The sequence below is a fragment of the Canis lupus genome, chromosome 13 (genome assembly GCF_011100685.1).
Source record: "Canis lupus familiaris isolate Mischka breed German Shepherd chromosome 13, alternate assembly UU_Cfam_GSD_1.0, whole genome shotgun sequence".
Lineage (NCBI taxonomy): Eukaryota > Metazoa > Chordata > Mammalia > Carnivora > Canidae > Canis > Canis lupus.
The window spans coordinates 34,064,665-34,091,325 of record NC_049234.1 but is presented as its reverse complement, the minus strand read 5'-3'; the positions used below and the strand labels follow the sequence as shown (position 1 = coordinate 34,091,325).

Here is a 26,661-nt window from a genome sequence, read left to right as displayed (position 1 = left end):
ATGTAGCTTTCTCTCCAGTTCTGATAACCACTCCCTCGGTCTGCTTCTCCTGGTGCAGGGTAGCACAGATGTCCTGCTGACCAGCCCTGCCACACTGGCCATCCTCTCTGGTTTTCCATAAATCCTCCCCACACCATTGTGAATCATCCCTTTCCTGGGATGAATGAATTCTTCATTCCGAGTGGATCATCTGCTCCCTTCCCAAACCCAGTTTAGGAAGAGATCCCTGAGGTTGTTTTGAGTTGTTAAGGAACTCCAAATTAGGCTGTGCACTCACACTTGGCTTGCCCAGATTCTGGCAAGAGAACATCACTTTATCTCTCAAGGGCCATCATCCTTTGGCACGTTAACCTCAAAGCCGTTCCAGTCAGCAGTCATGTTGGGAGGCTGGGTTTGGACATTGCTCAGGTGTCTTGGTCATCTTCCATCTGAATTCCAGCACTTGCTCCTGCCCCTGCAGTTGGTAAACTTTCCCAACACCCAAGTTTAGCTTGCGTGAGGTTGTAACAAGCCTTGGTTTTGAGATTGAACAGGGAGTCCATGTGACCGTACATATTGCTTCCTTCTTATGCCAAGTCATTCATCTCTATAAACTAATAATTTATTATCGTGTTGAGGTAATCCATACAGCAGCAAACAATGCTGCAGTTAATCATTATATCCATATCAGTGACAATTAAAGTTAGATATGTCCATAAACATTGTATATCAAGAATGGATACATTAGCTCTTTTCCAGGGAATATCTGTCTGTGTTTGGCAGCCAAAGCACTTCCAATAGCCACTTGGCCAGAGTTCATGTTCCTGGGTGCGCACAGCCCGTCATTGTGAACAGTAGACACTTATGTAATGGCTTCTCATCAAGCACACTATTGCACGAGCTTTGGGAAATGCAGATATGAAGATTTTGCCCGCACCGTGAGAGCACGGGTCAGTGCAGGACAGGACCATGGACAGAAGCCATTGCTGCTTAAGGCATAAGATGGATGTTTTCATGATAGTTGCCAAGAGTGAGTGTAGAAGTGGGATGACTATTTTATTTATATACACTCTGCAATCACTCAGAGGATTTGGGAAGGCTGACAAAATGCATGGAATAGTAAAAGAAAAAAAAAAACAATAACAACAACAGCAGAGTGAGCCAGAGTAGAGGAAAAATACAAAAAGGGGGCAGAAATGCCTGGAAGCCTGGGATGAATGTCATAGACCAAAATATGCAAACATGGCACTAAACGTTGCTAATGGCAGCCAACACATCCAGCCCTCAGCTTCCCAGCAGCCAAGGCAAAAAGGACAAATACTAACAGCAAAATGCTTTGTGCCTTGAGGAGGACAAGGAACAGATTATATCAAAAAGCGTTTATCAACAAGGTTGCATTTTTTATAGGCTTAAAAATGAAAAGCATCTCAACATGGGATTCCGTACTGTACTCACACCACAGAACCCCCACAGTACTTGTTCAAAATTCAGCTACTCAAGCCATCCCAGACCTAGTGAGTCAGGCAGAGGGGACAGGGAGTTGATATAAAGAATTTTGAATTTGTACAGAATGAGTGGAATTTCCGCAGGAAGCTGTGAAGAGCTTTTGAAACCAAGGGTAGCGTGTTGAGCGCAGGGAAATGCAGCGAAGTAGATGGCAGATCTGGGGAGGAGAGGGTCATTTCCAGTGGGGTAAGAGGTGGCACAGGTGTGTGGCTGGACAGGAGAGTTAAAGACACATCTCGGAGCACCATGCGTGCTCTGCTGAACACCATATGTTTACCTGTTCTGCAAGCAGGAGGCGCCCTTGGGAGTCAGGGGGAGGAGAGCTAGAATTCCAAAAAGTCCATCTGGTGGAAATATAGAATGTGGAGCCCAAAGCCCCAGGGCATGGAGGCAGTGCTGTGGCCCATGCGAATGCTGGTGAGCACCAGTGCAGAGGCAGCAACAGTGGGCACGGGTGGAAAGAGTGAACTCTGTTCCATTGGGAGGACAGCCCATAGACTGGGGCTTAGGTTAAGCAGAGGGATGCAGCACATCCTGTAGTCAAGAAAGTTCAGTGGGAGTTGACTGTATGGTTTGGCCATGAAATGGGCTTGGGGTCCATTGACAGCCCTGGGTAGTTAGGAGAAGAGGCATTTCCTTTGGGAAGTGATAGGAATTCAGATTGAGTCATATTAACATCCTCAGGATAGTAACAAGAATAGAACCTTGTATTTATTAGGTGTGTGTTGTGTGGCAGGCGTTGTGTCGAGTGCTTTCTTGGAAGATCTTGAATCATTGCTACAGTATTGCGATGTGTTTTACTGTGCCTGTTTTACAGATGAGGATACAGAGATGTGGAGAAAGGAAGTAATTTGTGCAAAGTCATTCCGCTCGGAAGTGGGAGAGCTGAGATTTGATCCCAGGCAATCTGAGCATGACGCCTGTGTTTACAAGCAGTATTCGGGCCTCCGGTGTGGAGTCAGTGCAGGGGGGGAGCCAGGCCCTCAGTAATTTAGAAATAATAACAATAATTGATATTTGTTGAGAATGATCTTTGTTCATATGCTATGTTCAGCCCATGGTGTGCATTTTCTTAGTCTCACAATAGCAGTGCTGTCTAAGGAGGAAGAGTAACATTTCACCCTCATTTGGCAGATGAGAAAATCAAGGTAGAGAGGTTGATTGGCCCAGGGTAGAACCAAGAATGGCACCCATGTATCTTAGCTCCCAGATATGCCACCAAGAATGGCACTCATGTATCTTAGCGCCTTCTTTCCCGCCCAGCTGTGATGCAGCTCAAGAGAGAAGCTAAGAACAGAGGGGAAGATGTGAGAGTCACCATGATGAGGGGTGTCAAAACCAACCAGGAAGAGAACACACAACCCAACAACACAGATGAGACCATCAAAATAGGCCAGAGCAGTGGACAGACCCTTGACCAAATCTGGACCGTGGGACTCATTCATCACTTCACCGTGGGGAAGTTGAATTGGGAATTCCCTACTACCCTGAGCCTCAGTGTCCTCACTTGTGAATGGGGACAATATTTTTGAATCCATAGTTTTATTCACATTGAGTAACAGTATGGGTAGTGGACTGTGACATAGGAACTCCTCTGCAAATACTAGCCACTATGTCCAGAGCTACCCCAAAAGCCTTCCTGGTGCTAAACGTTGACTCTTAAAGGGAAGTGATGTCTTTAGCCAAGTAGGATGGAGCAGTGGAAATACATGTGTACAAGTGTGTGTGCATATGTGCATGTGCAAATGTGTGCATGTGTGTGCATTCTTCTGCATGAATCGATGTGCAAGTGTGTGTGTGTGTGTGTGTGTACATGTGTGTTTGGAGGGAGGGGAAGGCAGCCAACAGCCAATGGTGAACTCAATGGTTAGGGACGTCATTCTGAAGCATCTTGGAATTCAATTATTGAGACATCAGTAAAGTCATAGCCAGGCTCAATCTAGCCCCAGCTCGTCCTGGCCCGGGATTCCTCTCCTAGTTCCAAAGGAATTGCAGCAAGTTTAAAACTGGAACTTACAGTGGATTTTTGCTAGCCAGCATGCTCAGGAGATGCTTAGGCGGGCTAACTTTGCCAGTCTCACTTCCTAGGAACGGGTGGCAAGAGGCTCAGTTGCTTGGGTTGTGTGTACGAAGCAAGGTTTGTGATTATGCAAAACAAAGCTAGAAGCGGAAGTTATTCATAGCACTTGGATCCAGCAAAATGTTAACTTTTAAATGCTTTTTTTTCTTTTGAACAAATTTTAAAACCCTGGGGACCTAAAGATAAATTCCACCCATATGTCTCTGCCTGAGTTATGCTTAACCAGGAACACGTTTCCAGAGATGCCTTTGGGTAAGAGATTTCCACCGCTGTGGGATGAGGACATTTTGCAAAGAAACAAAAACTGAGAGGAATGGGGGTGGAGAAGAGCTTTATTTATTCCTCAGGATACATTAATACTTTCTATGTGGCAGGCTCTATTCCTGGAGCTGGAGATCCAGAATAAATTAAGACTACTCTCCCTTAATGGTGACTGATTACTGTGGACATGAGGCAAGAAAATGGCCAAGGGGGTTTAGCCACAGGCCAGATGAGGATTGTCAATGAGCACCGTGAGCCTGATCCAAACGAAACTTCCAGATGCCAGCCCTGCATTGCCAGATCCAGGGATTTTTTTTATTTAATAGAAGCTGGAAACTTGCAATAGAAATGTGAAGTTGCCTGATTTTTTAATGTTTGCAATTTGCGAGTTGCAACTTGCAGCTCTGTGTGGACTGAACAAAATGTATCTGCAGATATAATTTGGCTCACAGGCTTGCAGGTTAGGAACCTGAAGCCATTGTAACAGAAAGCATTGAATGCTGAGATAGAAATTAGAAACCAGGGGTTTGTGTTGCAGGGGAGAGAGGAGGGCTTGGGCCAGCTCGAGCATAGGGAGGAGCCCGAGTCCTGGCCCAGGTGCGCTGTGTTGACCTGGGTTTCTCTGCGGAGCTGGGGCAGCGGTGGGACCCAGTATTCGGCAAGCAACCTCCCTGGAGATGGGGGGATGGTGTCCAGTGTGGAAAAGAAGAATGAGGGGTGCCATCTTTTAGACACTTGTGGGAGGGATGCCTGGGTGCCTCAGTGGTTGAGAGCCTGCCTTCAGCTTAGGGCATGAATCCAGTCCTGCGACTGAGTCCCGTATCAGGCTCCCTGCAAGGAGCCTACTTCTCCCTCTGCCTGTGTCTCTACCACTCTCTCTCTGTGTCATGAATAAATAGATAAAATCCTAAAAAAAAAAAAAAAAAAAAAAAAAAAAAAGAATAGATGCATGTTGGAAGCTGGCAGTTAAAACAAATAGATTCCTTTGCCAATTGGTGAAAAATGGAAAGTCAAGAATGAAAGCAGCTGTGGATAGGACAGGACATGCCAAAGTGTCTCAAGGTGTAAATGGTTGAATGTAAGGGACCTCAAGACAACAATGAAAGATCTGCCGTCTTAGGAAGCTGAGCCACCTTGCAGAGTAACTTCACTCCTGAGCATCGCAACCTCCTCTGGACACCCGGACAGTAGGGCCCACCAGGCGGGCGTGCCCGAGGGCAGAGACGATGTCACCTCTCACATCATCCCATCACTAGCCAAATGGGGTTTCCTCTGAACGAGTTCACAGCTCCCCCAGCCCTTCCCAGAGCAGGTGCCATGGAACCCTCCCATCCCGCCTAAAAGGATCCCAGATCAAAGCTGTTTTGGGGAGAGAAGGTTCTCAAAAGTCCTGTGATACAGCAAACTTGTTTAACTTTTTTTTTTTTTTTCAAATTGGCTTTTTCTCCATGTGTGACCACATAAATCCCCTCCTGTTTTCCTGGAAGTACTCACAGGCCCTTCAACCAGAATTCCAGAGAACATGCATGGGAATTCTGCTTGACGAATAAATGATGTCAACTTTGTGGCGATATTCTTTTCCTAAACTTTGAGAAATAGGTCAGCTGCATTTCTCATTTGGGCCAGATTTGACTCTTCAATCTCTTGCGCTTTGTTTCTCTTGCAGGTGGAAGAGGCGTTAAGTGAAGTTGATTTTCAGCTCAAGGTGGATCTGCACTTCACAGACAGTGAACAACAGTGAGTGTCCTGAAATCTCTGAATCGTGGTGGTATGGATTCCTTCCTCCAACCCTACTCTACCCCTGGGGCACCTCGTGGCCATGAACCCCAAAACATCTCTCAGAAACCCAGTTCCTGAGACACTGCAGTGCCCTCCACTGCCACAGCCCACCCCGCCACGGGGCTGGGAGTGTCTACGTGGTCATTTCAGACTGCACGCATTTTAGGCAGATGGCCCAAGTGCTGCGCGCACAGAAAACACCTGCCTGCTTGCCCTAATTATCTAGCACCTTCTCATGCCTGACACCTCCATTCATTTTCAGTGCAGCATTAATTCGGTCTTTAAATTAATGACCCTGTGAGGTGGTAAGTCTCAAGGCTCCTTCTGAATCACAGGAGGTTTGGCCAAGATTCTGCATCTTTGTACTAAATGCCTGCTATTGTGTTTCGACTCTCTGAAAAAGGAAAACCCATTTATTTTGTAACCTGCTGATTAAACAGGCAGGAGACAGGCACTCTTCTTCCCCATAACTGCTTCCTCTCATCCTGTTCTGGGGCCTCCGCCTCCTCCTACTCTGGGTGAGCTGTCAGCCGCAGGTTCTATCAGGTCAGAGATAACTAGGCCCTGTTTCAAGGATTATAAGTCTATTCGAGGATATTTCCAAAACTGCAACCTCTCATCCAGTTTATGACCTCTTCCTTGCTCCCTTCCCTTCCTGTTTCTACCACCACCCTGAGCAAGCTCTGGGCTTGCTCGGATCTGGAAGCCCCCAGGCCAGGGGCAGTGTGGTGGTTGGGGCAGCACGGTGGGTGGCTTCATATTTGCTCCTGGCCCCATCTCTGCCCAGGTGTGTGGATCTTGCAGGGTCAGGTGCGGTAAGGAGGAAGGAGATTGCAGAGGGCAAGGTTCATGTGGGATAGGTTCCTTAGCAAGCAGGACTTTCCATATAGTAGAGGCTGAATTGCTAGGTTCTTTGCTCTTGGGGTATCCCTATACATTGTGTGGGGATCTATCCATAAATTAGGCAAGCTCCCTCACTACCCCCTCTCCAATCCTGCAGTGCTTTGATATAGTGATGCCTCCTACGGCTGGTTCATTCACCCCTTGCAGGAAGCTCTTCTGGCATATTCTTCTCCAAAGAACCCATATCTGATCCTTGGGAAATGAACAAAGGCACTTGAATCCTTCACTGATGGGGCCTCCCTTCCCCCTGCAGTCTTCTTCACTCTTCCTTTGGTCATTGCAGCCACCCTCAGCTTCTCTCCTGAGGACTTCTACAGGATGAGTCAGGTACAAGGACCTATGTTCCCCTGATTCTAGGGGACACAGGACAAGCCCATTCAAAGATCTCTTTCATTAGGCTTACAGTTATGGGGAAGACACTCCTTTTTCCTCTGTGCTGTTAGCAGAATCTCAGAGAACTGTTTTGACCACTCTCCACAAATTAATCTGCACTTCTGGTGTCTGTACTTCTTCAGCAGTTGCTTCACGTTCTACTATGGAGAATGGAGAACCAGTTGGCCAGGTGGTCTTATGTTGGCAAGACAATCCCTCAATCCCTTCCAAGTCCAGACTCCCTATTGGAACTTTCTCCCTTTCCTCAAGGGCTGTCTCATCCCCAAGATGTGTCTGATTGTTATGGGAGTTTCCATGACACGAGGAATAGAATCAGATGGGATTCTCTGAGTTGCCCATGACCTGATGTTTCTGCACATTAAGAATGGGCATCTGCTGATGTGCAGATGGTCATGTCTAGTCTCTGGGCAGTCAAAGTATCTGTCCATGGTCTTGCCATGGTGTCTGGGCTCAATATCACAGATTCCTCATTTTTGTCTGGACCCAAGCCCCTCTGGCCACCTGCTTCCCTCATCCTTGCTGTTTACTCCTTTGTGAGATGGTAGATGCTTGGAAAATCTCATTTTCCTCATACGATTCCCAGGATTTGCTGTTCTAGCGCCATATTGAACTCAGCCCCTGTAGGAGGCTGGCTTTCTTCCTAACCTATAAAATCAGAAGTGAAGCCCCTCTGTCTGGTCTCATATGCCCCCTCCACCATCTGCGACTCCTATCATTCACCCACTTCATTAACCCACCCTGCCTTACCTTCCTCTGCCTGCTTCCTTCGGAGACATTCATCCATTACTCCATGGTGGACGTTTCTAAGGCATCAGAGAACTCTGCAAGTCAGCCTTGAAGTCCTTTGCCATCCATTCCACCAGGCAGGCTGAATGGTAGTCATGGTAGACCCAGAAGATGAGACTATCTTGCCATCAAAACAGTAGTCGACAGAGATAGGCCCAACGTGTATGAAAATCAGCAGTGCAGGCTCTGTGCTCATCAGCCATGAGATGCTGGTCAGGTCCCTGAACATCTTAGCAGCCTCATTTATAAAATGGACATTGTTATACAATCATGCCTCTGAGGTCTGTTATGAAGATTAACAGAGACAAAATCTCAAGTGTGCGGCCTGCCAAATCAATGCCTTCTTCCTCTCTGTGGCTTCCTAAATGCACATGGGGCCAGGCTCCCCTGTGTCCCTTCCTCGCTGTAATGCAGAGTGCTTAATAACAATCAGAGCAGGGGGGCTTCATGGAGGAGAAGATTAGCTAAGAGGAGCAGGAAGCCAGAGGCTGCGGAAGAGTTCATAATGCCATATTTTTTCATTTTCATAAATTGGGTTTAAGGATGATACAGCGTCTGTAGCCCATCCTGGGGACAGACATAAGGCTTTGAAACATGCCCCACACAGATGGCTTCTTTAAAACCATGCAGGCCAGAGACCAAACTAGAGAAGTGTGGTGTGGAATATTAGGGATTGGGGAGACCCCTTGACACCCATCTCCTCCAGTGGTCCTCACTGTGGGTAGGGCGATTCTATGCCCCAGGGACATTTAGCCACATCTGGAGACATTTTTGATTGTTACACTGGGGGTGGTGCTACTCGCCTGTAATGGGTGGATTCTCTGGATGCCGATGAACATCCTGCAGCACACAGGACAGCACTCCTTCCCCAACAAAGCATTATCTTATCCCCAAAGTCAACATCACCCTGCTCTAGTCTACCCTTACACCTGCACCTGCTATGTGGTACAGGCCCATGAGCGTACTCCTCCACGGACACAGGTAGCTCCCTCCTTGCCATCTGATCCCATTCCATCCCTGGACAGTTCTGCCAATGAGGAAATTCTTCTTTATTTAAGGAACAAGTCCTTTTGGTGTGCCTTCCCTCGCTTGCCCTCGATTTTAGTCCATGCCACCCCTTAGAAAAATTCTCAATCAGGATGACCCTTTGAGATCAGATAATAAGACTCTTCAATAAAGTCATCTCTTCATCTCCAACTAAATATCAGGGCTCTTTCTCCGTGTTTTGTGGGTTTGTTTGTTTGACTTTTTTCTTTTTGAGTTCCTTTATAAGAACACAGACAGTGTCTTCTCAGTGCTCTCAGGTTTATCTCCATCCTTTCTAAACTGAGAAACCCATGAACTGAGTTTTAGCTCCATTGATTGGCTCTAGCCATTTTAGAGAACAAAACAGCTATCACCTCCTTTATTCTGAGGTCTTTACTCCTATTAATGTGGCTTAAATTCTTCACATTTTTGACACCTTTGCTACCCTGACATGTACTTCCCATCCTGTTGTTGTTTGAGCCTAAGAATATTTCTGTGATTCCCACAACGCTGTGACCAAATGCATTCTAAGTAATAGAGTCCAGTACTGCAGAATGGACTGCATGGTTGGCTTTATCTTATGACTTTGAACAAGTCAGTTAACTCAGGCTGGCTTTACTTCCTTATCTGTAAATACTAGAAAAGACCTCATACGATGGTCATACGGGTTGCAGGAAAAGAACTGGATTCAGTTCCTAGTAAGACCTCAGCAAATTGTTGTCAGAATTAAAGTGACTATAAATAATAATGACTTTCTGAGGCTTAGAAGGTGTGCTCTTAACCCCTTCCCCATCAGGTTTCTCCCAGGTAAGAGAGGAGGCCCTGTTTATGGTCTTTTATGGAGTCACACTGGGCTGCAGCGATTTATATACTTGGCGTCAGTTTGCACACAAGCTGTAAGCAGCAAGGATTCCAGGAAGCATAACCTGTTGTGCTGGGTCTTGGGAGTTTGCTCCCCTTCTACTCTGTGTCTCATTTCCCCATCTACGGAGGAAGGAGAAGCCTGTCCTCTGACTATTCTCTGAGCTCTCTGCTTTACTCATGGAAGTAGAGCTTCCCAAGTCCCAAGTGCTCTGGTTCAGAGAAACTTGAGAGAAGCTGAGTGACCGGTTTCTAGAGCTTGGGATTAGCACTGGAGGAGCTTCATTTAGAGCAGAATCAACCCCGTTTTTATCATCAGAGGCTCGGTTGGACCTTGCCTCCCAGCCAGATCATCTGTTAGGAATCAGACTCACACCGAGGACAAAATACTGGAGCAAAGGTAGAGGAATCCTTGATGAAAGTGGTCAGACTGTTTAACAAGTATGATTTGGGACTCATTTACTCATTCGGGCAGACAATTATTCCTTTTAATAAACAAACATTGAGCCAGACTCTGTAGTGTGCTGGATAGGATGCTAGATGGTGGAGATAGAAAGGCGAGTCAGTCACATTTCCTGGTCTCAGGAGGCAGAGATCTCGTAGAAAATACAAACTTACAAAGGGAGTGCTGTCCTGGCTGTGGGTGGAGAGAGATGAGCAGGGAGGGAGGCAGGCAGGCTGGGAGGGAGCTCAGGGTGGCTCCAGTGTTGAGATGAGCCTTGAAATGCATCTGGGAGTGTCTCCACCACTGGCCCGACAAAGGGCTTGGTGTCCGTGGCAGCAGAGCCTGAGCCCCGGGGCTGCCCAGAGGTAGCTGTGTGATGCCTCCTGAGTTCGTTTTCTTCTTGGGTGCTTAAATTCTTCAGCTGCCTGATCATGGGAGAAATGATTTCTACCAGACAGGGTGATTGTAGGGATTGAATAAGATGATGTGTGCGTGGTGGTTGGCCCCGGGGTGAGGCTGTCACGCAGACCTGCCTGGGTGACAGCAGGGATGGCCTGCCATCACTCACATGCGCTCGCTCACTTGCCTTCCAGGCTGAGGGACGTGGCGGGGGCACCTCTGATCAGCAGCCGCACGCTCGGCCTGCACTTCCACCCCCGGAGGGGTCTGCACCACCAGGTCCCCGTCATGTTCGACTATTTCCACCTGTCAGTGATCTCGGTGACCATCCACGCTGCCCTGGTGGCTCTGCAGCAGCCCTTGATCAGGTATGAGGTTATGGATAGCATCTGAGACCTGCGGGGGTGCCGCCCTGTATTTCTTGTTCTGCTCGGTCCCCGGTATGGTCCAGGGGCACCGGGCTGGCCGGGATTAATGGGCACAGACCAGAGGAGTATCTCCCAGGCCGACAGTCTAGGCTCTGGGCCTCCTTCATGAGCAGAGGAGAGGTGAGCAGTGGGTGGGAGCCGTGGAGAGGGCTTCAGGAGGGCACAGGGGTGGGTTGTGCTGAAGACCTGCCAGCGGTAGATCAGATCCAGATTCCATAGGGGTCAGACCCACGCACCTGCCAGGCTTTGCTTTTTCTAGCTGTGCCTTGTCTGAGAAGTCCCCACATGTCCCTGAGATACACAGTCTTCATCTGTAAACCAGGAGTGCTCATGTATCCCATGACTCTTAGACGAGGATGTGGCCAGGCCCCGGGGCAGGGCTCTCTTTTCTTCCCTCTCCCCAGCTTGCTCTTTGTTCAAAAGCAAGACCACCTGTGTGGCCCCATGTTTTCTCCAGTCAGTGAAACCCCATAAACCACTGAGGTTTCCTGAATCCTACAACTGCAGGAATGGAGCTGGCACATTGCATTATGCACCTGACATGGCCAGATGTGTACACGGGATCACTTCAGAACCTTGCCCATGAACTGGGCATGGGCTGCTCACATGTGCAAAGGGCCATTTGGGGAGACAGTCTTGCAGTGTGACATCTCAGGAAGGAGCTGATTTTCCAGTGTCCCCTTTCAGGACAGCTTCTGGGACTCCCCAACTGGGAGTTCAAATGACTGTGGGAGAGACTCCAGTCCCACTGAGTGTTGGGTGAAGCCCAGGCACTGATCGCCTGCTGGAGTCACCGAGTAGGGAAGGAGGAACCGGGATCCTAGCCAGGTGATGTGGTCAAGAGGTGCTGTTCCTGGCGGCCTTCACTCCATCCTGTGGCCCTCGGCCGAGCTCCTTCCCAGGCTGCGTTTGTTGATGGGGTCAATTCAGACATTGACCTTGAATGGTGGACCTGATGGCTATGTGTCAGATCAACCATCATCCCCAAACTGAGAAGTGTCACGTGGAGATCAAGGCTCGGTGGGCTAAAGAACATGGTGTCTGGGAGAAAGGGGCACTACATAGGGCGAGCCTTCAGCAGTATTGGGTTTTGACCTAGGGAGAGCCCACGGCAGGGTGTTAGTTCAGAGCCCATGAATGGAGCCAAGGCCACTGAAGTTGAAGAGAGCTGGCGTCATGGGTTGTGCATGCGGAGTGCCTGGCTTCCAGCATTCTACAAGTGAGTGTAGACATTCTCCTGCCCATCGAGGATTGAACTCCTCCATGAAAACCAGACCCTGAGGGAAAAGAAGGTGCCTCTGTAAGGGAGACCATAAGACTATTCACTGGTCTGTCTGAAGGGCTGTATCAAAGGCCTGCTGTGCCCCAGGAACAGCATTAGGACATGAAGAGTATACTAGAGAGACACTGTGATAGACGATTCCCTCGAGGAGTACAGACTTGGATGGAGGGAGCCCATCTGCATTTATGGCATCATCATATGGCAAATGCTGCGTTTGACAGGAAACATTACAGAATCAGAGGAAAGCAAACCTGGATTTGGGAATTTGCAGGAGACATAGAATCCAGAAAGCCGCAGGGTGTATGATGATCCTGCTAAGGATGTTCCCTGGCTGTGTGCTCGCTCTAAGGCTTGGCAGAGAGTGGCCTTGGCGCAGACGTGAGGACACAGTCTGTCTGCTGTCAGCGACACAGGGTTGATGGCCAAAGGTGGTGTCCTGTGAGTGGCTGGCTCTCCACTGCTAAAGGTGAGCTGAGAGCCCAGCTGGGAAAAGCAGAGCTCCCTGCAGGCAGTTCTGGGTTCCAGAGATGGAGCTCTTGTGCCTCAGCTGCATCAGAACCCATCCTGATGTCTAGCACCACCAGGTAATTGCTGGAGATTCTTGGAGGGGTGTCTAACTTCTCTAGACATCTGGTTCAACATTGAAATAAAGGAGGAAGGAAGGAAGGGAGGGAGGGAGGGAGGGAGGGAGGGAGGGAGGGAGGGAGGGAGGGAGGAACTTACCAAAATTAGCAGTGATACTAACCCAACAGAAATGAAGGGGGTGAGATGAAGCACACAGTCAGTGCCAACATATGGTGAACACGTGCTTGATTAGTGGTGGGTATTAAGCTTTAGCCATTTCTGGAAAGGCCGAGCCAGGAAGCTCTGGGATGAATGGATCAGATCTGGGACCCTAAAAGGCTTAGAGCCCAGCAGGGCAGAAACACATTTAAGTATTTAAGTCTAGATCAGTATGCAAACCACCCTGGGAGCACGATGTGGGATGGGCTTAAAAGGGTTGGCTTTGGGGTGCAAGGGATCTGGATTCTGGGTTCCATTTTGAGTCTCCTGCTGATTAAGCATCTTAGCTCAAACAGGTGACTTTTCACCTCCCGGGGCTTCTGTGTCACTACATGCCAGGAGGTTGTTAGAAGGGTTAAATGAGATAGTACACGTCGTTGAGACCCTGGCCATGCATTCAGTTGATTAAAATCTACACAGTGCCTACCGTGTCACAGGCCCCGATCTCGGCCTCCTGGCTAGCACCCAACAAGCACGTTCTGAATTGAGAAAACTTTAAGTGTGGGGAAAAAATAGTTCTGCTCAGGGGAAACCAGGATGGGCTTCAGAGAAGAAACAGCCTTTGAGTTGGACACAGGGAGATAAACTGGGGTGGGTAAAGCTCACATTTAACAATGTGACTAATAACACATTACAGACTTGAGAATCCATTTACTGTCGAAGAAGGAAGCATGGGAGGTTTTGAGCAGGAGCATCACCTCCTGAGAGCTACACCATGAAGATCCCTCTGCTGGCCAGAGTGGGCTGGGCTGCAGGTGACATCAGGGTGGAGGCAGGAGGACCAGCGAGGGTCCAACTAGGAGATTCAGTGTTCACACTGACCTAAACAGCTGTGAGAAGCAGGTGTCACTCCTCCTGCTGCTGGGAGCCTTGATACGATCTAACGAGGAATTGGGATCTGGAAACTCCTCGTAGAAAATGTAACCTGACGGAAAGAGCTCCTTGCAAATCTGATGCAACAGAGAGGAGCCCACATAGACATTCAACATCAAAGCCTGCTTCTCCAGGGATGGGGGTAAAAATAGAACTGTCTTCTGTTCTCTGGATTCTACAGGAAGGATTTCTATTAGTTCGCTCACAGTGGCTGAGAGCAGAGGAAACCCTTTAAAATTATAGGAAATACCTGTCAAATAGGGCAAGCTCTGGTTTTTCCAGAAAGGTGAGCTTTGCAGTGTCAGTTAAAACCAATCAGGAAGATGCAGGTGTGAAATTAAAATGTAACCTCAAAAGGCCTCCCGCCTTTCCTGAAACACCCCGAAGAAGAGAATCTACTTTTTAATCCTTAAATGGGAAGAGCTGGATTTCGGCGTGAGGGGTTCAGATCGACTGGGAAAGCCAGCCGAGCCCACAGTTAAGTAAAATAACCAGTGACTCCAGTTATTCATTTGCATCCTGCCCCTGAACGTGCCCTGAGCATCGCTGCTCATGGCATGTATTCTCTGTTTACCCCGAAACGTCCCTCTTACCCATTTGTAGCTAAACTGCACGCTCGCTTTACATCGCTGCTCCAGCCACACGAGAGTGATGATTATATCACACCCGGTGATATTTGTGCTGTTATCAACAGTAACTATCTAAACACGGTAATGATGGCGTTCGATTTTATTATATTTGTGGCATGATCGACAACAGCTGGAGCATTTATGGAATCATTACCGTTTGCCTGATGCTGTACTTAAAGCTGTGTTGGGCTCATCTCATGGGATCCTCAGGGCTGCCGGGGAAGGTGCTGAGACCAACCCTTCCCACGTCTCAGCCCCTCAGAGGCACCCGGAGCTTGTGGGTGCTGCCCCTGGGCTTCGAGCCCACCAGGCCGTTCTCCACAAACGGGTCCTCCTTCACTTGGTTGGTTCCAGACACTGCTCTTCTGTGCTCACGGCTCGGAGTTCACCTTGCCCCTACTACACCTGGCTCCCTCCCTAGGCCACAGTGTCTTTGCAGAGAGGCCCATGCCTGCTGCATCCGCTGGCCTCCCCGCCACCGAACACGCGCCAGCTGTGTGCCACGCACCTAGCACATATTTGAATAAATGAATTAAGCAGAAATACAACAGGAGCTTAGGGAAGGGGGGAGGCTTGAAGGAGCTCACTCCAGATTGTACCCCAAAGGGAGTAGAAGCAAGACCCAGACGGTACCGGATGGAGCCCCCCGTCCTTCTGGCCTGGAGCCCGTCCCCTTGGAGCCCTGCCTCAGTGTCTCTCGGCAGGCACGTGGTCAGCCTCTAGGATGTGTGCCATTTTCCTGCCAGGATCTCATGCCAGGTGCACCACCTAGGCCGGAGCAAACTACGCCTCCTAAATGCCTTAGCTCCCAGTGCCCCACTGACAGCCCCGAGGGGCTGAGCTCCTGGCACCATCCCTCTCTTGACACTGTTTTTCTCCCTCTCCAATCCTCGTGCCTTGCAGTTTTACCCGTCCGGGAAGAGGCTCCTGGCTTGGTAAAGGCGGGCCAGACACAGGACCAGAACAGTCCAGCCTCTCTCTGGAAAACCTGGTCTTCGGAGCCGGATACTGCAAGCCGACATCCTCAGAGGTAAGGTCCACACAGGGACGTGGCCCTGAGGCCACACTCGGCTTTCCAGGGCGTGGGGTGTGTGTCCCTTCCTCTCATCTGCCCATCCATCCCTGCCTTCTTGTGAAACCTATCCTGATGCCGGCCTTGGGGCAGACACTGGCCCTAGGGTCCTCACATGCGTCTCTTCTGTGTGGTCCCCTGTGAGGGGCCTCCCTTGGATGTCATCATAACCTTAAAAGCCTATTGGCCTTGAGCTGTTTTCAAAACCTGGCCCCGTCTCTCACTTGCTCACTTTTCTGGGTCTTAACTCTCCTCCCTGCCCCGCCCCAAAGGGTGAGGTCATGAAAACTTAATAATCTTCTGGGGTCATGTGTATACCCGTGGCTGTAATGGATGTAAAGTTCCTAGCCCAATGCTGGTACTCAGTAGGTACTCAATAAATATACATACCCTGACCTTTCCTTCGTTCTTTCTTCCCCATCAGCACCCATCCCTACCCTTCTGTAAGGTGCATGGCTTTGGCCACACTCAGCATCACTCTGCCCCTGTCTCTCCTGAGCCAACACAGGAGCATTTGTATTAGGGACCTGCTCAAAAATACCCAGCCTGCATTAGCCTGGCTTCTCCAGAGAAACAGAAACAGCAAGAAATAGATGGAGGAACAGATTAGAGTATTTCCAACGAGCATTGACATATTTATGTCTACACTATACATATACATGAAGATCTGTTGGACAGAATTGGCTCATGTGGTGAAGGAGGGTGACAGGTCCCAAGACCTGACCCCCTGCCAGCTGGGACCCAGGAGAGCCCAGCTGGTGGTATTCCAGCCTGAGCCTGGATGTGCAGGCAGGAGAACACTGGTGCCCCAGCTGGAAGGGAGGCAGAGAGAGGACATTCTCTGGCTCAGCCCTTTGGTTCTACAGTCTTGGCTGGTTGGGTGATGCTCACCCATGTCAGGCGGGCGATCTGATTCAAATGTCAGCCTCATCCAGACAGTCACACCCAGGATCAGGTTTAACCAAGTGTCTGGACACCCTGTGGCCCATTGGGTTGACACTTTGAACTACCATCCCACAGCCCATAGTATAAGTGTGGAAGGCTGTCTGCACTCAGCCTGCCCCCCTCCGCCCCCAAAGAGGCACCCCACTGTGCTGTGCAGCCCCACTCCTGGCTCACAGGGTCCAGCATATCCAGTCCCCTGCTCTGCTGGCTCTCCTATGACATCACCTCTCCTAGCCTGAGCCCCAGCCAAGGAGGCCAGGCTGCAAAAGCTGCCCTAAGTCACATGTCCATCTGGGCCAGGCTTCTATGTCACGTGTCCTCATGTGGGGAGCTGAGGAGAGAGCTGCTGTGAGCCTCCTGCGGGACAGGGACTGGTCCCAGGACAGGGCTCTGTGCTTTGAAAGGAGGAGACTTTAAAGCCAAATAGCACTTCGTTGAAGGTGGACTCTAGCGACGTGTGGATGTAGGATCTCAGGCAGCCACTGAGCCTCTAGAACCCATGTCCTCGGTGATGACACTGGACCCAGCAGGGAGTGGAGGCCAGGGGACCAGCCAGCCAGGCAGGGGAGGTGGGTGTGTCTGTATTACCTCATGCACACAGATGGCTTTAGGCTCCGGCATAGGACTGGGAAGGAGTGGAAGGCCAGGACTTCCTGTGCCCTCTGCATCCCCAGGGCCACCCACTGACCCCTCCTCCTTAGCAGATGCTGTGTGCTTCCCTGGATCGGCCCCGACCCCCTGCTGCAGGCCTGGCTCCAGACTGCCTGTGGGTGGGCTGAAACCTTTGTTGTGACCACATCACAGCCCTGCTGCACCCTCAGCTGGGTCCTGCTTCCCTCTCCCGTACATGTGCTGGCACAGAGCCTCCCCAGAGATGGACCTGAAAATCTCCAGCTCAGACCATTTTCCAGGTAATTGGCATAGGACATTAGGGAACATCGGAGGCCGTAGGTCAATTCAAAGCATTTTGACGCATATTCCAAGACAGGCCTTTTGCTGGATCCATAGGAGCCTGTGAGGACGATTATGATAATAGTGTCTCGCAGAAGGAAGTCTAACGCACATCCTCTGAGAAGCAGTCTCTGATTTCCTTGGAAAAGGTTCTCTCTCCAAAATACTTCCTCCAGGCTTGACTCTAGGCAGCTCAGACTCTCCTCCCCTGGTGTCTGAACGTCTGGGGACAGAGACCAAGCTCACTCAGCATCACAAGCCCAGGCCCGGCACCAGGCAGGGCTTTCCTTGGAGGCCTTTCAGAGCCCTAGACCTGGGGTGGACTGGGGCAGGGAACATGGACCCTGGCATCCGAGAGGCTGAGCATGACCCAGCCAGATCCCTGCCCTTGAGAGAGTGTGATGTGGGAGAGAAAAGATTATGGTCTCAGGCGCCTGCTGTGCTCCTCAGCGCCATGTGACTTGGGGAAGTTGACTCACCCCTGGAAACTCAAGTTCTCAACTGGAGAATGGGATAATACCTGCTTTTAGAGAGAATCTCAGGAGTTAATATGTATCAAGACAGTACAAAAATAGACCCATAGCAGGCACATGATACAGTATAGTTTTTCCCCCTTCTATTTCTTTTCTTGGCTATTTTTGGGGATGTGTGTCAAAGAAGACATCCCTGTCTTTTACAAGAGTCAGATAAAATAGCTTATTTGTGGGTGCTCAGCAGTGAACTTGCTCATGGAGCTTAGCTCAATGGGTTATTTTCAGGACCTGATTCTTTTCCTGTGTATTTTCCATTTGGGTCCCATCCAATTATGCAGGCTCAGTGCTGCGCACCCACCCCGTGCCTTCCCACCAGGCAAGGGCTGCCAAGCAGAGAATAAAATCCACTCCCCCTTCCTCCCCTAGGAGCTGCGCATCCAAATCCCCAAGAAGCCCAGTGCATTAGCAAATAACATGGGAATCCACGCAGACTGCAGCATCAGCTGGAAGGATTAGAGGCCAGGTGTTCCCTTCAAAATAAGCCTTTCCGTGCAAAGATGTTTGCAGAAACTAGAGTTCCATAGCAAAACGAGCTGACCATGTGAAAAAACACGGGAGGCGAGGGTCCCTTCTCCAGTAGCCAAGCTCCTCCCTCCACGTATGCAGCCTCGCTGGAGGTGGAGCCTCTGATGTAGACTTGGAGCTCGCATCCCCTCCCCATCACAAGCCAGCAGCTTTGCCCTGTTGAAATTATTTTCCTTCTCTGATTTGAAGCTTATCTGTCAAAAAGGGACACTAATGCCTGCCTTGCAGGGTTGCTGAGAAGATTAGTGACATAAGCATATAAAAGCCTGGAGCCTAGAGCCTGGCACAGAGTGATCAATAAGACCCTCTGTTGGATTATTTTTTCTTTTGGTTTATCCACATAATTAAATTGAATGTCACTCCAAGAGCCCCCATGGAGTCTCATGGGTAGGACATCGAACAGAGGGTCTTAGGTGTGCTTTCGTTCTTGGCTTCGGCACCAACCTGCTGTGTGACCTTGAGTCAGACACTTGCCCTCTCTGGCTCTCTGTTTCCCAATGTGTAGAACGAGGATTGGATGAGATTGTGCTGGGCCCCATCTCCCCACGCAGCATTCCCTGTCCCTATCTGGTGCAATTGGGGGCATTTGACACATGCTTGATTTATTAGTCCAGATTCTCTAGAGAAACAGAACCAGGAGGATGTTTCACACAGATTTATTTTAAGGGGTTGTTTCGTGTGATTACGGAGGCCAGCAAGTCCGAAATCATCAGGTTAGTCCTGATGGAAGGAAGGAAGTCGCAGAAGGAAGTCTAACGCACATCCTCTGAGAAGCAGTCTCTGATTTCCTTGGAAAAGGTTCTCTCTCCAAAATACTTCCTCCAGGCTTGACTCTAGGCAGCTCAGACTAACTCCAGCTGGAGACCAAAGTACAAGCTGCAGTTTGAGCACAGAGGCAGTCTATTGACCCAATGACCAAATTATTTCTTCTTGTTGGGTATGGGAGAGGGGGATCAGTCCTTCTATTAAGATCTTCGCCTGATTAGATGAGGCCCACCCATGTTATGGAGGATAATCTGCTTTCTTCAGAGTCTGATGACTTAAATGCTAATCTCTAAAACATAACTTTATAGAGACATCTAGAATAATGCTTGGCCAAGGAGCTGGGTACTGTGGCCTGGCAAAATTGACACATAGTAGTTGCTATCACACTTAATAATGTTAGGGCTCTGGCGGACGCTCGTTGAAGATCAAGAATCCAAATCCAAACCCAACAAATCCCTTTTTCCCTCCAGGTATGCCACACCCTCCCAGTGTGTCACCGAAATCGCTGGGTCACTCCACTGCCCGAGGGCAGGATAGCAGCCTGGTGGAGAGGCACACAGGCTTGAGGACTCTCCTTGTCCTCAGAGCTCGGCCTCCCCTGGCAGGGACATCAGTGTGCTTGTGCTCATGCATCAGTCACATAGTAGGCCCCAACTGTGTGCTAGCACCTGTGTGCTGCAGGGCTACAATGAAAGCACCTCTGTCTCCCCTGCAGTGGGTCCTGGGGTCTAGCGCATGAGACAAAGCAGGAGCTGAAGCTTTAAAATTGTGCAGTGGTGTGTAAAGTGATGTCAATCATTTCACATCAAATGTCTGGACACTTGCTCTCTTAAGTCGTGGGTGCACATGCACTCCTCGACCACCAAGGTGCATTTCCTTTTATAGAAAAAGGACCTGGGATAGAGGTTAAGTTCGAGCTCACAGCCTTGCAGCCTCTTGCGATCTTGACACCCATTCTTCAGCCCTGAAGGGTCTCGTGGGGGACCAGGGAAGGGGCACTGACTCCTGCGCTGCGGGGCCGGCTGTGGTTCTGCTCTGTCTGTGTGCATGCCTGGGGCAGGGCACATGCACGAGTGTCAGAAACCCATGGAATCCCAGAACTTCCAAATGCAGGAGAACAAAAGCCCTTGCAAGTAGACTGTCAGGCCTTTCACTTTCCAACAGACGTGGTCTAGCTGGCACCTTGAGTGTCCCTGGTCCTGGGCTCACTGTGGAAATCCCAGAAGTCGTGCTAGGGGCGGGCTGCGCTCTGCAGAGCAGATGAATTGTCTGAGATGCATGTGGTGGCTGCCAGTGGGAAACCCCTCCATCCTCAGCGTGACTTCAAAGGTGCTTTCCAGACCCAGGAGCATGGCACTGAGAGAAAATTCTAGATCGTAGCTCTGGAGTCACTTCCCTTTTAAGTCGGATTGCCAAGAATTGCAAAACGGCATCTTCCTGGGAGGGAATAACATGCCCACAGAGGTGAAGCACTGAGCTTCACGAAGCCTCCTGTGCTTAGCAGCCCCTCACTCAAGGCAGGCATGTGTCTGGTGGGGTTTGGGGTGTGGAAACTGAGGCACAGGGCTGACTTCCAGACAGACGTCTATCACCTCCTAGGCTCGCCCTTCTTTTTACCTCTTTGCCTCGCTTTTTATTGGGTTCCTTGTACTTCACCCTTGCTTTAAACTTACCCTTGCTTGTTACTGTAAACATCCTCATATTCCTTTCAAGGGGATCCAGAGTCCCAGAGCGAAGGACAGACATTCATTATTGCCATTAACACGTCACTGTATTACCTCTGGATTGTGACGTCTCTATGAGCAGAGATCCTGCCATTAGTCCATTTGCTCATCAGATATCCCGCAAGCACCTATTAGGTCTCGAGCACGAGACAAGGAGTTGGTGACAAGGTGCTAATGGGGAAATGCAGCCTCAGCCCCCACCTGGTGGGGCATCTTCATTTCTGTCACCCTTGGCACCCACTTGAGTTGCTTGCATGCTGTAGGTGCTCCCTCAGCATTGGAGGTATAGATGAGGTGAGATGGTATAGCATTAGGTTCTTTTTATTTTTTTTCATTTTCATTTTTTTTTAAGATTTTATTTATTTATTCATGAGAAACACAGAGAGAGAGAGAGAGAGAGAGAGAGGCAGAGACACAGGCAGAGGGAGAAGCAGGCTCCCTGCAAGGAGCCTGACATGGGACCCAATCCCGGGATTCCAGGATTATGCCCTGGGCCGAAGGCAGGCGCTAAACCACTGAGCCACCCAAGAATGCTCCCATTAGGTTCTTTTTTTTTTTTAAAGATATTTATTATTTATTCATGAGAGACACAGAGAGAGAGAGGCAGAAACACAGGCAGAGGGAGAAGCAGGCTCCGTGCAGGGAGCCCGATGTGGGACTCCATCCCAGGACTCCAGGATCATGCCCTGGGCTGAAGGCAGCGCTAAACCGCTGAGCCACCCAGGCTGCCCCATTAGGTTCTTTTTAAAAAGATTTTATTTATTCATGAGAGACACACACAGAGAGAGGCAGAGACAATAGAGGGAGAAGCAGGCTCCCTGCAGGGAGCCTGATGCAGGACTCATCCCAGGACCCTGGGGTCACGACCTGAGCCAAAGGCAGACCCTACCACTGAGCCACCCAGATGTCCTTATCAACGTAGCCCTCAGACACAGTAGACAGGACACGGGCATCACAATACTTGAAGGACCAATGAAATGTTTTAATTTCTTGGAAAATCAAGACAAAGTATGTGTGGATGGACAGATAGATGGTATGTAATTATATCAATGCAGTCATGAAAGTAGAATTTTAAGTTTATATTTCTTTTATATTTTCTAACAGGTGAAAAGTGCCTGGGGCCCATCAGAGGCATAATTTGGCTCTGGGAACAATTACGATTAGCCCTCATTTTTACTTCATGATTAAATAAGGTCTTAAATAAGACCTAAATAAGCAGTACCCCGTATACCTAGACAATTTTCCTGTGGTGGGCAGGTGCATGCTTAGAACTCAGCTGCCTCCTTGGCCCCAGCGTGATGCCTGCATGGGGAGTGTGTGGCACGAACACTGGTGTGGTGGTGAGATGCTTGAGCGCAGAGGAACAACCGTTTGAAATTTGTGAGCAACACGCTGTCAGGTTAACTACCTGGGGAAGAATCAGAAGTCATCAGGGAATCCCAATAGTTATTTAAAGAAAAACATGTTTTATCGCTTAAAAAAATGGGTTTAATGATGTCTGCTATTTCAGCAATTAAGATGTCAAGCATGGTCGTACTTACCTTCTCCATGAGAATGAGATCCTCTAACGCTTTCTCATGTACGTGGTGATCTGATTTACTATTTTTTAAAAGATTTCTTATTTTTTTATTTTATTTTATATATTTTTAAAGATTTTATTTATTTATTCATGAGAGAGAGAGAGAGAGAGAGAGAGAGAGAGAGAGATTGAGAGGCAGAGACATAGGCAGAGGGAGAAGCAGGCTCCATGCAGGGAGCCTGATGTGGGACTCGATCCCGGGTCTCCAGGATCACGCCCTGGGCCAAAGGCAGGCGCTAAACCTCTGAGCCACCCAGGGATCCCCTAAAGATTTTTTTTAAATTTATTTATTCATGATAGACAGAGAGAGAGAGAGAGAGAGAGAGAGGCAGAGACACAGGCAGAGGGAGAAGCAGGCTCCATGCCGGGAGCCGGACGTGGGACTTGATCCCGGGACTCCAGGATCGTGCCCTGGGCCAAAGACAGGCGCTAAACCGCCGAGCCACCCAGGGATCCCCTGATCTGATTTACTAAAACCTTGCAAAACAAACAGCAAGTTGCTACCTGGCACAGAGCTATGACAGGCTTTGACTCCCTGGCACGTTGCATTCGTGTGTGTATGAAATTCCATGGGTCATTTCCGCAAAAGAATATAAATCCGTGAAAATGGGCTTTTCATGCAAAAGTCTGCAGTATCGCTTATTTATGCCCCATCCTTTTCATTAACGAAAACCGCCTTTATCATCACCTGACTTCGGAGGCCTTCTTCCTCTCCGGAGTTTCTGGGCGCAATGGGATGTCAGGGGGCAAGGATGGGCCAGAGGTATCCCTTCCCAGCCTGTCCTGTGTCCAGTGCAGTTGACACCCCGTGGACACAGGCTGAGTGGTCACCAGGTGAGGGGGGCAGCAGGGCACTCAGGCAAGAACACTGGGCTCGAGTACGGAAACCGGCAAGGCAAGGTCAGGTTCTTCTGTCGATGGCCTGTGAGAGCTCAGCAAGTCATTTGGCCACTCTGAGCCTCTGTTTTGTCTTCTTTTCCTATAGGGGGAGCATGAAACATGTTCACCCTGTAAGGTTTGCCTGGACTCAGGAGGGGAAAGCTCCTTAGTCCTTTAGGGATCCCTCTCTCTCCACTCCCTCCTCCCTGACCCAGGGGTATTGGGATGACATCACCACCCATCCCACTGGCCTTCTGATGTAACTACGTCAGCTTGTCAGCTGCATGTTGAACCCTTACACATGTTAGGCTGTGTGCTGACCGTTTTTGCTGTGCTTCCTCACGGCTCCTGGAATAGATTCACATCATTACAGGTGAGGAATCTAAAACTCTAGTAACTTCGGAGAGTCTCCAGGCATTGGGCAGCTGGTCCCTGGGGGGCCTAGATAGGTGCCGAGGTCCCCTGTCGTCCGGCACTCACCTTGGGTCCCCTTTGAATTGCTTTTACCTTCTCTATCCTGGGACCCTCCCAGTAAGTGGGACCCTCCCAGTAAGTGGGTGGCCATGGGCTGCATATTTACTGCTGAGCGGGCGGGTGGCAACAGGTGTCTCGGTGTCTCTACTGATGTCTGCTCCTTTTGGCAGTTGAGGAACCGAAGCCTAAGCCACACTTTCTGCTCTCATCGAGACAGTGGTTGTATTTAACACTCAGGTGGAAGAGGAAGTGGAACCACCATCAACAAGTCAGCCCCGAACCTACCCTTATGGAGTTGGCAATTTAGGCAGAAAAGAGAAAGAGATTGAAATAGTAAGTTGATGGGAGATAAACATTAAGAAAGAATTCGTCTTGAGTGTTGTAGTTTGCTGGGACACTTGAGACAGGGGCTCACCACCCGGGCTGATTGATGGAGAGCTTCCTGGAGGGAGGGACTTGGAAGAACAGGATGTAGGACTCTGCCTCTATTTCCATCTCTTGCCATGGACTAGCGGTTTCCTATGTCCTTTGTCTTCCAAAGCCACACAGGAGTAGGGGCCTTCCAAGTCCTCTGGCTCAGTTAGGTTTTTCTGTTTTGTTTTGTTTTTTAAGAGAAGGAGGGAGAGAGGTGAGGAGGGGCAGAGAGAGAGGAAGAGAGAGAATCTTAAGCAGTCTGCATGCCCAGCACAGAGCCTGATGCAGGGCTCGATCTTACGACTCTGAGATCATGACCTGATCCAAAATCAACAATCAGATGCTCAACTGACTGAGCCACCCAGGCACCCCTGGCCCATCATTTTTAAAAGAAAGAATATCCTTTCCTTGAAACTTTATTTCTTGCTTTACTTAACATGTTTTCCCAGAGCACCTAACTCGATTGCCCCAGTGATGGAGTGAACAAGCCCAGCCTAGGGAGAGACGCGCAGACCCCAAACAGGAACTGACACGGCCGGAAATCAGCCATTTGCCGGTGGTGCTGGCATCTGCTCGTGAAGAACCAAACAGGGCCAGGTTCCCGGGGCTGGGACGCGGTCCAGAAACACTTCCCAGAGTGAAGGAGCGCTGATGTGAATCAGAAGGGGGTGAATTGTCGGTTGTGGAGGGGAGCGGAGGGGTGAGGAAGGGCAGTGTGAAGGTGAGGGCAGTGAGGGAAAGGGCGTGTCCCTTCTGGGGCTGCCAGGGAGGTGAGTGCGGCCAGACCTGGGGCTGGAAGGGTCACCGGAGGCCCGATCCTCGGGAGCCCCGTAAGCCTGGTTAGCCACGGCAATACTGCATGAGGGGATCCGTGCGATAGGACGTGTTCTCCTGCAGCTCCGTACAGGATTGGTCAGAGGAGGTAGGGCCGGGGCAGAGAGGGAAGCTTGTGTGCTGTTGTGGTGGCCCAGTAGGGAGTGGGCAAGGTGCAGGGGAGGTGAGCAGGGCGGAGAGATGAAGGGATGTCCTGCCTGTAACTCAAGTAGAACGCAGGGAACCTGAAGGATAAGCACAGGTGGTGGTCATCTGTCATGGGTCCGAAGGGCTGGCTGTGAGCTAGCTACCTAACAAGGAGAATTGGCAAATTTTATTCACGCTAAAGTGCGAATGGCTGAGAGCATCCATTTTGGGTGACCCTGATTTAGGCATTTATGGTTTTTTATTATTTATTTTTTAAAAGATTTTATTTATTCATAAGAGATACACAGAGAGAGGCAGAGACACAGGCAGAGGGAGAAGCAGGCTCCATGCAGGGAGCCCAGTGTGGGACTCGATCCCTGGACTCTGGGATCACACCCTGGGCCAAAGACAGATGCTCAACTGCTGAGCCACCCGGGTGTTCCATCATTTAAGTTTTTTTAAATGAGCATTTAACTCAAAGAAGGGGATATCTGCTATTCGTTCTGCCCTAGATATCGTCCTCTGACCCTCTTTCATCATGCTTTCCCTTGCAAGAACTCCTATTTATCCTTCAAAGCCCAACCCAGTGATCGCCACCACTATGACGCCTTCTTTGACCACCCAGGTATCCTAACCCGCTATTTTCTCTTTCGTACATTTATACTTTGGACATGCCTCTGCTGTCTTGTCGGAATGTCTTGTCTGAATAATTGCTTAATGCATCACTCGGCTCCACTTAAAAGCATTCCGTGAGGGCATAGCCATTCATAATGCTCACAATTAAATCCCTCCAAGGACATGTCACCCTTCTATCCCAGGATGAATCACCAAGCAGTCGCCTTGAGGAAGCCGACAGGTGACAGGCTGGCTCAGTCATCAGAGTTTTAAGCAGGAACGAGGACCCTCACAGTGGGCTGACAGTCTCTAGAGCTCTTTGCCACTTTCCTGCCTGTGCCCACCTTATGCATGTCATGACGTGTCACATGGAAGCCTGAACTAGGAGCATTAGGGACTCTGGGAGGTCAGGGCTTTGTGTGCTGCTGCTCAGGCACCAGAGCTGAGCTCTTGGGCCGATCCTGTTCCATATTGTCCAGCACACCAGCAGCCTGCCGGGCGCCCATATGACAATTGCCTCCATTACCCACTTGCTCAAGAGCCAGCAATGGGGTACCATTGCCATGAGGAGGATGTCCCGGGAGAAAAGGCATAAAGTCGAGGGCCAGACACTTGTGTTGAGGCTGGATATGCGTTTGTATGCGTATTTGATCCTTCATTTTATAAACATCGTATTGCATATCTAACCTGCAGCACTAGCCCCTGGGAGTTCAGCTAGGAGCAAGATACACGTGCAAGCAGACACACTGATCTTTACTTAATAATATCGTCACGAATGCAAAGGCACTGCTGTTCTGGGGAACCCAGCCTGG

General features: G+C 49.7%; 1 protein-coding gene across 2 annotated transcripts in view; it reads left to right on the top strand.

Moving 5' to 3' along the window:
* Positions 1 to 26,661, top strand: part of FAM135B (family with sequence similarity 135 member B) — a 277,653-nt gene that overhangs the window by 180,880 nt on the left and 70,112 nt on the right. For both annotated transcript variants that reach the window (XM_038555598.1, XM_038555597.1), the window contains exons 5-7: positions 5,493 to 5,563; positions 10,613 to 10,786; positions 15,317 to 15,443. In XM_038555598.1, the coding sequence (XP_038411526.1) occupies positions 5,493 to 5,563; positions 10,613 to 10,786; positions 15,317 to 15,443 (372 nt within the window). The remainder of the gene's footprint in view (positions 1 to 5,492; positions 5,564 to 10,612; positions 10,787 to 15,316; positions 15,444 to 26,661) is intronic.